The sequence below is a fragment of the Acomys minous genome (assembly GCF_964271855.1).
Source record: "Acomys minous genome assembly, chromosome: 2".
Lineage (NCBI taxonomy): Eukaryota > Metazoa > Chordata > Mammalia > Rodentia > Muridae > Acomys > Acomys minous.
The window spans coordinates 90,313,620-90,327,283 of record NC_140484.1 but is presented as its reverse complement, the minus strand read 5'-3'; the positions used below and the strand labels follow the sequence as shown (position 1 = coordinate 90,327,283).

Genomic DNA, 13,664 nt, shown 5'->3' with positions numbered 1-13,664 from the left:
ATCCACCAGCCTATTGCTGTGCCAGTACCATGCTGTTTTAATTACTGTTGTTCTATAGTACAGCTTGAGATTAGGTATGGAGATTCCTCCAGAGGATCTTTTATTGTATAGGATTGTTTTTGCTACTCTGGGATTTTTGTTTCTCCATATGAAGCTGAGACTTGATCTTTCAATGTCTTCAAAATATTTTGTAGGTATTTCTTAAAAAACCACAAGGACCTTTTCTAAACTAAGAGACACAGATGCCAGCTGAGGCTACTATACTCAGCAAAAATTTCAATCACAATAGAGAAAGACATTTTAAGATAAACTCAAATTTAAGCAGTGTCTGCCTACAAATCCAGCCCTACAGAAGGAACTAAAGGGAAAGTTTCAACCTGAAGAGTATAACCACCCCCTTAAACAGCGACCAGAGAATTGGAAGAGAGGAAAAACAACACCCCTACACCACCACCACCACCAACAACAACAACAAAAACAACAGCAAAATAACAGAATCAACCAACACAGCTCACTGAGAACTCTCAACATCAATGGTCTCAATTCCCTAATAAAAAGATACAGGTTAACAAGGTGGATGTGAGAAGTGGATCTAACTTTCTGCTCTATCCAAGAAACATACCTTAACAACAAGAATGGAAACATACCTTAACAACAAGGATGGAAACATACCTTAACAACAAGGATGGAAACATACCTTAACAACAAGAATGGATATCACTTCAGGATAAAAGTATATTCTAACCTAGTGGATTTAAGAAGTAAGCTCATATAGCAAGATTAATATTTGAGAAACATAGGTTTTAAACCAAAACTAATCAGAAGAGCTGGAGAAGAACACTACATACTTACCAAAGGAAAAAAATCCACCAAGAGGACACTGAAATTCTTAACATCTAGGCACTAAACACAGAGTACACAAGTTTGTAAAAGAGACACTGCTACAATTAAATCCCTTACACACTGATGATAGTGAGAGACTTCAAGACACCACTCTTACCAATAAACAGGTCATCCACATAAAAACAAATAAAAGAAATGCTGGAACTAACTGATGTTATAAACTACATGAACCCAGCATATATTTCAGGATATTCACCTAAGTGCACAAGTACACACACACACACACACACACACACAGAGAGAGAGAGAGAGAGAGAGAGAGAGAGAGAGAGAGAGAGAGAGAGAGAGAGAGAGACTGCCTTCTTAGCAATTCATGGAAATTTATCCAAAATTAATTACATAATTGAACAACAACAAAATCTCAAAATATCTAAGAAAATAGAAATAACACCCTATATTCTATTTGACCATTATGGATTAAATCTGGATATTAACAACAGATCATTACTGAATGGAAAAAAATGGGTCAAGACAGAAATTGAGAAATAAATTTAGAATGTTTTTTAATTGAATGAAAATGAAACACAACATACCAAAAATTATGGGGACATAATGAAGGCAGTTCTAAGAGGCAAGTTAATAGCAATTAAGTGCCTACAAAAAAAAATGAAGCTATCTTATACGAGTAACTTAATAGCATATCTGTAATCTCTAGAAAAAGAAAACCAAAGAGAGTCTCTGGCAAGAAATAATCGAACTCAGGGCTGAAGTCAAAAAAATAGAAATAATAGCAAAAATGTCAATGAAACAAAAAGTTGGTTCTCAGAGGAAATCAGTAAGAATGGCAAGCCCTTAGCCAAATTAACTAAAAGATAGAGAGAAAAATACAAATTAACAAAATTTGAGACTAAAGATAGGCCAGAACAACATACACTAAAGAAATCTAGAGTCATATAACATACTTTAATAACCTGAACTCAAATAACTTGAAACATCTAAAAGAGCAGACAATTTTCACAATATGTACCACTGGACAGAGCTAAATCAAGAGCAGATCAGCAATTTAAACAGACACATATCCCCTAATAAAATTGAAGCAGTAATTAAAAATCTCCCAACCCCCCCCCCCCCAAAATGCCCAGAGCCCCGGAAGTCTATCACACTTTCAAAGAAGAGTTAACAGCAATATTCGTTAAATTATTCCACAAAATAGAAGCATAAGGAACATTGGCCAACTTGTTTTATGAAGTCACAACTACCCTGATATTCAAAACACATAAAGACCCAACAGAAAAAGAGAATTATCAGCCAATTTCCCTATGAAGGTAGACGCAAAATACTCAATAATATATTTGTAAACCAATTCTAAGAACACATCAAAAAGATCATCTTTCATGATCAAGGAGGCTTCATCCTAGAGATGTAGGGATAGGTAAACATACATAAATTAATAACTATAATCTACCAAAAAAAAGTTCTGAAATAACAAAAAAAACTACATGGCCATCTTATTAGATGCAAAAAGGTCTTTGACAAAATCTAACATCTGTTTATGATTAATTAAAATGCAGGAGAAAGATTTGGGATACAAGGGACAGACCTCAACACGATAAAGGCAGTTTACAGCAAGCCCTTAGCCAACATCAACTTAAATGGAGAGAAACTCAAAGCAATTATGCTAAAACCAGGAACAAGACAAGGTTGTTCACTCTCTCCATACTTATTCAACACAGTGCTTGAAGTCTTAGCTAGAGCAATAAAACAACTGAAGGAGATCAAAAGGATACAAATTGCAAAAAGGTCAACATATCTTTATTTTCAGATATGGCAGAATACATAAGTGACCCTAAAAATCTCACTAGGGAACTCTTAGAGTTGATAAGCACTTTTAGCAAAATAGCTGGATACAAAATTAACTCACAAAATTCAGTAGCCTGTCTACATCCAAATGGAAAATGCACAGAGAAAGAAATCAGGGCAATAACACCCATCAGAATAGCATTAAAACATAAAATATCATGTGGTAACTAACGAAGCAAGTGAAAGACTTATATGATTCAAGACACGGAGGAAAGAAATTGAAGGAGATACCAGAAGACGAAACATTCAGAGCACTCCACCTTAAATCCCCCCCGCCCCATTTTTTGTTTTTAATCAAAGAGCCTTGCAGAACATGAGCCAGAAAGAGTGTAAGAGTCAGAGGAGATAGAAGACACCAAACAAACAAGGCCTTCAAAACAAGTACCACTACACACATGAACTCACAGAGACTCAGGCAGCAGGCACAGGGACTGCACACAGCTGACAGAAGAGGATACATGACGCCATCCCTAACCAACCCAGAACTGATCTCCGATTGATAACACTTACAAATGAAAAAATTAGTTTTCTCCAAGGGAGTCTCACTGGAGAAACAAACAAATGGTTAACAGAGAATGAGCTCAGTGGCGTCTCTGAGGGTCCCTTGTCTTATAATGTCATCTCAGGGCTTTCTGTTTCTTTTTAATTTTTTAATTTTAGTTTAGTTTTTATTTTAATTTTAATTTTTTTACCCTACACGTCCTTTTTGTATATATTACGGCTCCTGGCTTTGTGATTTGTTTCATGGGAGATATGTGTGTGAGAACAAATCGGTCTTTGCATCTGTGTTTCTTGCGCATCTTCTGGGCTTCTTTTCCTTCCGTTTGTTCTGTCCTATTCCAACATGTTTGTTTTTATCTTATTCTAGTCTATGTTTTAAATCATAATCTTTAGAATCTGTTTTGCTTTCTAAGGAGAGAGAGGAAGGGGGAAGAAACAAGGAGGAACAGAGGGAGGGGAAAGTATAATCAGGGTATATTGTAGGAAAATAAAAACCATTTCAATAAAAGAAAGGGGGGTGAAGAAATCAGACAACCCTGGTGCCAGTTGTTTGATGTCGGTGAAATTCCAGATGTGACCATGGTTCCTTTGTGATTGGACGCTGGACATTAGTTTTGCTACTGGGGATTTATCTTAATACAGGACGTTCTAAGAAACAGAAGTGTCTACACTATAAATCCATTAAAAGAGAGACAAGCAGAGAGACAAGCTGGAAAGCCTCCAGTGAGGGCAGAGGTGGAGGCAGGCTTTGATGGGACCAAGTATACTATCTGTCTTAATATTCTTAATTACGAGAATCTGAAAGCGATGGTTTGGCTGAGATTTTGACTGTGCTTGATCAAGCATTGCTTGTAAGCTGCCTGTGGTCATGATTCCATGAATGCCAAGGGGAGGGAGGGAGGGACGGAGGGAGGGAAGGAGGAAGGGATACCTTTCAAGTCTGAAAGATACACAAGGGTAGGAAATCCCCAAAAAGACAGAAATATAATCACAGTCAAGCACCACAAGAGATTCAGGAACATGTTTGGCAATGTGAAATAAGATAAAATAAACAGCTACAAAGATCTCTCTCCTGCCCACACCACTGATAGTTTCTGTAATTTTCCAAGATGAAGCTAAGAATTTATATGCTCACTTTCTTTTCCCTCTCCTCTCCTCCACCTCCTCTCCTCCCTCTTCCTTCTTTCTCTATCTCCCTATATCCATCCCTTGTTTCTCCTTATTTTTTTTTATTGTAGGTCAAAATAACTTGAATTCTTGATAAATGAGATTACAGTCAGTTGATAAAATTCAGCGGTTTTAAGGCAAATTTGTATTACTCCATGTCCCTTTGGAATCTGCCTTTATACAAACGAGGACCAGCTAATATCTGTGTACACTAACAGTCCTGTGTGAGAACAGGCACCCATGGAATCTGAGTTTAGAGATTTTAGAAGGAAACTGTCTGTGTCTCATACATCCTAGGTCAGTGGGTTACCTTGCATTTGCAGGTTGTACAAGGAGATCCAGCCATTGTCCACACTGCGCCGCTCAGCCGCGAAACACCGGAGCTGTCCAGGCAAGTTTTTCTGATATCATAGGCAATATTATCAGCCAGGCAGGGGTCATTGACACAGCGGGGACAACACTCCCCTTCAAAGATGGCTGTGTATTCACAGCTCAAACTAGGGCAAGTTAGAGGCCAGCAGTCTGCCTCTCCTTCCTGTGGAGAGAAAGATGAAATGAGTGGCCCTCGTTCCTATGCAGTTTTATATTCCAGTATTCCTTGGGGAAGGATAGCGCTACTGTTCTCACTATTCCCTTGCTGAATGCTTCTATCCTGCATGACAATGCGTAGGATCCATCCTCCTCTATGAAGACACATTTCCACATACAATTTCTATGAAGAGATCACCTTCTAGAAGACGGATTTGCTGACTACCTAATCCAGAGTTCACAGAGAGTCTTAAGTCAGCTTGTTTGTGTTCCAAGAATGGTATAAGGTTACTTTTTATCATGTTGTACTTTTTTTTAAAAATCAGGTCATACTGTGTAATTGGTATAACAACATTCACTTGAGCTTTCAGGCTCTGATTGGTTGTTTCCCCTCCCTGCTGATGATCAGAGTTTTATCCAACAGATGCTAATAGAACAAACAAGAGAACAGATGATAAAGTGTGGGTCGTGTGTAGAGAGATGCTTGCTTCTTTTAAGGTCCAAAGTGAGACCATCAGAAGTAGAATATTTCGACAGCTCTATCAACTGAGAAGCTGGTGTCAAGTTCAGAGCTGAGGTTGGATGTGATCAGGAGCCAACCACCCCATGATTCTAAGGTCTCCAAGTCACAACTTGAATGGAGCCTCTACCTGTCCCCTTCTGGTTGCAGGAACTATTGAGCAACCTGTGGCAGCAAAGTCTCTCCATACAGCCTCACTGCCATCATTGTCACTCACTTTCTGCTGTGGTGATTCTCATGTAAGTTAAGACGTACATGTTAAATGTGACCCGTATAATCCTAAAGCAATTTTAAGCTAATGCTCAGTAGTTTCTGTGATCCAAAAAAATGCACATCCCAAAGATTGGACCTTCAAGATGTGCTTTTGAAATTCTTCGAATGTAAGCATCATGGACATGATGGATGCCAGTAATTTCAGCTATCTGACGACCAGCTTCTCAAAGAAAAGTAGTTTTCCAGACTGATGCTGGAAACAGGTCTGTAGTTGTACACGTGTGCTTGTCCTTGGAAGAGAATTTGTAAAATTGCCCGTGAACTGATTCTAGCTACACTGCCATCTTAATATTAAGATGTATTGTAAAGGATGCATGTTCCAACTGCTTGCACACTAACCTGGGGATTTATGGAAACATAGAGAACACTATCTCTGCGTGCAAGTTTTTGTATAGTGCCCAGAGAGAGTAAATTCATTTCAATAAACACTAGGCACCAAACTAAGAGCTTCCTTGACAAGCTGCCTGGGGTAGAATGCTCAGAGATGGAGCACCACAACCCCCAAAGGGCTATTTCCTCACATCTTCCCATCCTTGGAAATCATTGTGCAGTAATTTAAAGCACACTGAACGAGATCTGAAAAATCATATGTTTTCTTTGAACTTTCCCAAATCCAGGCATTGTATTACTATCCTCACATTAATATTTAAAATAAATATTAAAATAAATATATGGTATTCTGTTTGAACACCATTTCTAGGGAATAAAAGAGCACCAACAGCAGATGCCACATGAAGGGTCTTCAATGGCACTAAGCCAAGTGCCTACTGTGTTGAGAACAGTATTCATCTCTCCCATACATTGTCTCATCTTCCTAACTATCTTTGAAACTGGAACTCATAAACTTGTGACCACTTAAAACAAAGAATAATAACTGAAATGCTTTGGCATGTCCAAAGTGTCCACATCAACCTAGCCCATGAGACATCTATAGAATTGGATTTCAGCCTTGCTCACCCAAACTCTGTCGCTTCTATCATGTTTCTTCCATTGGCACTGTTAAAACTTATGTCAAAGTCATTAATAGGCTTGACTCTGTCTGGACAATCATTGCCTATCAAGCCACTGAAGGTTCCTTTATAAGGATTTTTAATGCTCTAGACTTTCAAAAATATATGAGTATATACAAACTATGCTCAGGTTAAATCTGTTCCATAAATACATTCTTTTTATTTCTGCAACATTTTAAATACAATGTAAATTGTTCCATGCAGAGTACATGCCCCCCCCCCCGACCCAGGTTAAGCACAGCCTGTGATGCTCTGCATAATACTGGAAACATCTTGGAACTCCAGCCCCAAAGCACATGAGTCTATAACCTTTTCTAGAGTAAAGGCACCATGATCCCCAGGAAGCTGACATACCAGACAGCGGCACTGCTGGCAGCTGTGGGTCCAGTTGTCTCCACTTCGATAGAGCTTGTGTCCGCTTTGATCTAAACATTGGCTCGTGACCCTGGTGTCACACTCTGGACAGCAGAAAAGGTCAACATTTGGGTTCTGGCAATCGCAAGCTGTCCTCCGACAGAATATCTTCCCGTCCTGTTGAGAAGTGAGGTCAAGGAAGTTTTGTGACTAGAAAAATGTGTACGCACAGATGCACTATGAAAATCAAGCCTTGTAAATACTTCATAGAGCTCACAGAATAAACTTCTTAGACTCTGAATCCATATTATCTACCTCCCTTCTTGTTCAAGGCAGGCATAGCCTTTCTTTACTGAAGCTTGGCAGCAGAACCATCCAAGAGACATTATTAAGTGTACCCAAGGAAAACATCAATATCTTCTTTGAACTTAAAAAAATATGTTTCTGGGTAAGAATTATAGCTAATTTAAGCAGCCTAACTGAATGTGATTAAGAATGCATTCCAGTTGGAAGGGAAACTACATAGTGGTTGTGTCTTAAGGAAAGAGCAGGAAATGAAACAAGAAAATGAGGGGAAATAAGAACAAACTGCATTGATGTGTATATGGAAATGTAAGGAAAGCCGGAGAATGTGTGCTATGACAAGGAATAAGAAAACAAACTCATTTCAGTGGGAAAATATGTGACTACATTGTCCTAACATATAAGAGCACCAGCAAACATGTTGAAAGGCGCTGCCTAATTTTATGCCTACCCCAATACTTAAGGACTGTGGGAAGAATTAACAGTGGCCTGAAGACATTGAGTGCTGTAAATGTATCCTTTATTTTCCTGATGTAATTGTCTTCTGGAAGGCTTACTGAAGAATATGCTCACCTTTTCTAATTTTTTTCTGAAATTTGGCTGCCTGGTTCAACTCAGCTGCTTTGGCTCAAACTCCTTCCCAAGCTGACTGATTTAAACTGGCTTCTCTCATATTCTCATTGAGTTGTTCTGTTTGGCCTCAAACTAACTCTAGCAGTTTTTTTTTCTAATCTTCTGGCTCCAACTGCTTCTGCACAAACTCATGAATGAACTCAAGAGCAAACTCAGCCCCACTGTACTGCACTCACTGCTCTGATTCCCAACTGACTGACTGAACTCAACTGCATTCAACTCCTCTCAGCTGAACTGACTGAACTGATTTGAATTGCCATGAACTGAACTGCCTGACACTGCACTGCCTCTCAACTGACTCCCCACTGACTGTCCATTGGCTGACATCAACTCCACTACTCTCCCTGTACTCTCTTAAATAGCCTCTCTTTTCTGTACTGTTCTCATGAGAATTGGTGCATCCTATTCTGTCAAATCTTTATCTCTGAGTCATCACTTTGTCACTCAATTAAACATCTCTCTTTTTTTAAAAGGTGTGTATTAAGGGCATATCTATATTCCAGCCAGAAGGGTTGAAGGTGTGCATTCCAACCAGAGGGATTAAAGGTGTGTGTGTTTGTGTGCCTCCCTTCGGGTCTCACACACACCTAGATCTTTTGATGTAGTCCCTTGCCAGAGCAACCATGTTGCTGGATTAAAGTTTCCCAACAAAGTGCCTTATGCAGATCACACAGTGTAGCAACATCTCTAAGCCTACAACTGAGTGCTAGACTGTCTAAAGTATTTTCTTCTACAAGAAAGTCTTTAGGTTGCTTATTTGAAGAGCTTATGATCACTTGTCATCTTCCTCCATTAAGCAGCTCACCATGTTATAGATACATTGCAGTTTCAGGAACACTAGACCTGGGCACTTGGTTATAAAGCAATGAAGGTCAATAGCACTGAACATTAGGACTGAGTACTTGTTGAATGTCTACTTTCTGTTCATCAAACTAGTGTCATATCTCCTTTGATTGAGAAGCCAAAGTGTGAGGCCCATAGCTACCTCTTATGGCTACAGTTGCTTTTGTTAAATATTTACGTTTATTTAAAAAATAGTTATTTCTGTGTCCCTGTAGAGTCCAGAAGTGGTCACTGGATGCTCTGGAGCTAAACTACCCTATGTAGGTACTAGAAACTAAGCTTGGATCCTTGGAAGAACAACAGATCCATTTTCATCATCTCCCTATGGCTGCTTTTTTTGAGCATTTATAAAGCTAAATTTCAGGGATAGAAGATAGTTTAAGAGACATAAAGCCTATCTTCCTGTAACAGCCAAACCTAAAACTTACAAAGAAAATACTTGAGGCTACCCATCCTCGGGAACTCCCACTAAGGAACGTATTCAAGGTACACATCTATGTGCACATCTGTGTGCCTTAGTCTTGTTATCTCCCTCCTGGCCTTAGGTACTCTTCCTTGAAATCACAGCCCTTGTATTTTTTTTTATAATATTTCAATCTTCAGTTCTTAGAATCTAATTTGTATGTATTCACCAAGTTATTCTTTCTGGGGAAATCATCTCTGATTCCTCAACCTGTTCCCATAATTTGTACCTTTCCTCTACATATCAGCTTTGATGGCTCCCTCATTCAAGTCTTGACTCTTGTGCATGACCTTCATCATCTTTATTAGTCAAAAAACTGAACATATATCTTCTGCCCCAATTCTGTGGAACAGAACTTTATCTCTTCATTTCTCAAGTCAGATAACTAAATATAAGTCTTCAGGAAAAAAAGGAGTGATGTGGTTTTGTGTCACCACGGTTTAACTTTCAGGTATGCTTTCTCTGCTGCAGTCTGCTTAACCTACTTATTTTGGTTGTGTCACCGTGTTGTCTGATATTGAACTTAATGGCAACCAAGACCTCATTAAACTCTGCTCCATCTCCTGTGGCTGGCAGATTGAGCAGATGTGTTTTCAGATGCATGTTGCACTTCATCTTGTAGATCTATCTCACCTCTCCTGCCAGTCACAGATTTTACCAGATACCATATCTGTCTCTATTAGGAATCATACAGCTCCACCGTTACTGACATCTGCAAACAAAATGGACTTGCCCAGGAGGTCTTGGTTTAAGTTTGGTGGGAGCCAAAGTGGAAATACTTAATAGCACTACATTCCTTACAGAGAGTGGAAGGGAGATGCTGGCTACTTTTGTATCATAATGACTGAAGAGGGTGGAAAGGGGTTTTCACTCAGATCATATGTATTGTTTCTACTATAAAATGATAAGAGAGTACTGTTCTAAAATATAAATAGATGATATACACACAGATACTTGTGTGTGCATGCATATAAATTAATTTTATAAAAACACATCTCCTATAAATATATGCGTGTATGTATATATAGCATGAGATACACACACATACACACACACACACACACACACACAGAGAGAGAGAGAGAGAGAGAGAGAGAGAGAGAGAGAATGAATCTAGATCTAGATGTGAGCAGGTATTTAACCAGATATTTTTTGTAGCCTAGCATTGATGAATACAGATCCTAGGAATCTTCCAACAAGTCCTTGCCTTATTGGCTTATATCATGATTCCCATCACATTTACTTAATGAATATGTCACAATACGTTTTGTATAACCATGTTATCTTTCTTGTTTCAGTGTTAGGAATGGAAACTAGGGACACACACATATCAGACAGGCACTTTACTACTCAGCTGTATCCCCCACCCTCATGAACTTAATATCTGTAACAATATAGTATTTTATTTCCTAGGTATTGAAGGTCTAAGCTTCAGAAACCACATGGTAAAACCATGTGGTTTAGACCAGCATCAAGCAAAACTATAAATTGTTTAACTGATTACTATATTTCTTGCCATGAGATTCAATCCCACCTGCTAGTTAAGAGAATGAATAGAAATGAATGGCTAGCCTTCAGGGTTAGTGCAGAATAAAGCAATTTCACATCTCATCAATTATGTGAAAATGGCAGTGTGGGCCCTCTTAGCTTCTATTGGGTTTCAGAACAATGACAATGTTCCTGTTGGCTTTGAATTACTGAGCAACTGTCAAGAAAAATCATTTTTTTGATAATGGAAATGCCAAAGGTGGCTTCATTAATTCAGCTAGAATGTGATTATAAAGGGCTATTCACAGACTGCAATTACGCTGGACACCAAGTGTGAGTGAGAGCAGGGCCCATTATCAGCAAGCCATCCTTCAGGTTTCAGTCTGTGGGCTGTTCCCAGAGCCTGACCCGTGTCCAGCTAAGATGGTGACCCCAGTTCCACTGAGGTATCAAAGCTGCATTCCCACCCTCCTGCTCAGAACTTCAGAGTTTCCATGCAATTTTATAATGAAAGTTCAATCATGCACAATTAATAATAATTACGATATTTAAATTAATTCTAGATTTTCTAAAGCAGGGAAATTCACAATGACAGAAAAATATTTGAATGTACTATATTGTGTAAAATTCTAGGTTATACATTTTAGTTTAAACATTTTATTATTGAACCATTGAAACACTGATCCACTCTTACCAAAACTGCACAATTCACATTCACGGCATTGTCTTTGAAACTGTTAAATTGAGTAGTTGCATTTACACGAAATCCATGTGTAGCCATTGAATACAAATATAAACCAGCAGTTAGCAGGTTGATGGCCCAGTCCATGTTCAATGGCTGTCTGATAAAGTCTCATGGAACACAAACTTCTGACTTAGTTACATCGAACCTGTAGCTGAATTCACAGCAGTGCTGTGAGTATTTGTGAAAGTGCTCATAGCTCACAAAATTTAAAATAGTTGTTAACTGGTGCTCAATGAAAATATCTTCTAATTCTTGACAGAAACTATAACATTAGAAATCTTACTCTAGACCTATCTATTATACTGTCTCACAAACTGATCAGACTGTGATATCCAATACCTTCTCAATATTGATTTTGATCATTAGGTTATAGCCCTACCCACCACAGCCCATTAGCTTCATCCTCTTTATGCATAAGGGACACAAATACCTTCAGTATCACATTTACATAAAGCATACAAGAGATCTATGGAGAGGAAGTGACATTCCAACGTGGAAAATAATAATAGAGCAGATGCTAACCCCCCAAATAGACTTTTATGAATGATGTTTTCTCTAAGATGTATTCTTGTATTAAAGGGAGGTTGTGGGATAGGAAAATAAGATTTCTGCCAAAACAAGACTGACACTTACTGGACACTTGTTCTCAAAATGTATTCCTCAAAACCAAGGTAAAAATATATCCTTGGACCTAGTTAGAATGGCAAATTTGTGGACACCACACTGTGCCTACTGCTCTAGAAATTTACTCTACAAAGTCTGGATCAAGATTTCCAACAAGACCAGTGAAGGACCACACATGGAGAAATGGCACAGGTGACCAGGAAGAGCCATTGTGTTATATATAGCACACCATCTGTGGTAAGGAAAATGCAGGGCTCATCACATCACAATAAGAGAACCAGATCACTAGGCCAGGGAATTAGAAAGATAGAAGTGATTTGGGGTTTTACATCTGTCTTAAAATAACCCTCACCACCCCCAGAAAAATGCAACCAATGGAAATTTGGTGCAATTGGGAAACTAAACAATGGAATTTATGTAATGAAACGGACACCAGCCAGATCTAGCATTTCCTTCTCCAGGATCTAACTGGGTGAGTGTACCTGTGGGGAGTTCCTCATTGTCCCCAACCTCCACACGTAGCTCAAGTCACTCATCCTGTGTCCTAACCAAGGCTGCCTACCTGGCTTGTGCTGCAGCCAACCTCTAGGCTTAAACAGGAGCCACCTTCCCTACCCACAAACCATGAACCACCCATGCTATATCTTGCATGACTTTATCTAGTATCTAGTCTATTGAGTTAGCCTGATCCTCCCCTCCATGAAACTTTCCCAATACCAGATCTATTCCCAAACTCTAGCCTTGGACCATGATGCACATCCTGAACACCATTTTGGTCCCTTGTGTCCACCTGACTTCATTCATCTAAGCCATATCCAATATCTAGGCCCAGTCTCATCTGTCCATATTAAACGCTGAACCTATAAAGTTAGTTCTCCTGTCCAGATGTCATTCAAAACTACAAACTATGAAAAATCAAGGCTATATCTCCCCAACAAGTCTTGTAAAACTGTTTTCCATATAAATTATATAGAACACATAGAATTTAAAAGATAAACAATAAGCTTCATCAAAGACTTCAATGAATTTAAAAAGACACAAATAAACAGCTCAATGAACTTAAAGAAATAAACACATAAGGTGGATAGAAATGATAAAGGCAATCCGGGATTTGAAAATGGAATCCAAAAAGAGATAGAAACATTAAAGAGGACTCAAGCTTAAATGAAGATGGAATTGGAAAACCAATTAACCCACTAGAAAACTCAATGGGAAGCCTTACAAGTAGAATGAATAGTGTGGAATATGGGATATCAGGACTCAAACATGAAACAGAGGATCTAGATGGAAAAATTCCCTACAGCGTATCATAGGTAAAACACTTAAATATACAGAACAAAGAAAGAATACTGAAAGTTTCAAGAGAAAAGAATGCAAGTTACATATTAAGGAAACCTATCATAACAGCTGACTTCTCACTAGAAAATGTGAAGACATGGAGCAATTCATTCCAAATCCTAAAAGACCATGAGAGCCACCCTAGAGTAATATGCCCAGCGAAACTATCCA

General features: G+C 38.7%; 1 protein-coding gene and 1 long non-coding RNA gene across 3 annotated transcripts in view; one reads left to right on the top strand and one right to left on the bottom strand.

Annotated features, from left to right (window-relative positions):
• LOC311592784 overlaps nucleotides 1-5,088 on the top strand; it is a 91,524-nt gene extending 86,436 nt beyond the window's left edge. Inside the window, exons 2-3 of the long non-coding RNA XR_014777507.1 lie at nucleotides 4,695-4,762; nucleotides 5,042-5,088. This is a non-coding gene — a long non-coding RNA (uncharacterized lncRNA). The remainder of the gene's footprint in view (nucleotides 1-4,694; nucleotides 4,763-5,041) is intronic.
• Nucleotides 1-13,664, bottom strand: part of NELL1 (neural EGFL like 1) — an 843,592-nt gene that overhangs the window by 4,491 nt on the left and 825,437 nt on the right. For both annotated transcript variants that reach the window (XM_084773584.1, XM_084773585.1), the window contains 2 exons: nucleotides 7,057-7,233; nucleotides 4,682-4,906 (listed from right to left, as the gene is read on the bottom strand). In XM_084773584.1, the coding sequence (XP_084629710.1) occupies nucleotides 4,682-4,906; nucleotides 7,057-7,233 (402 nt within the window). The remainder of the gene's footprint in view (nucleotides 1-4,681; nucleotides 4,907-7,056; nucleotides 7,234-13,664) is intronic.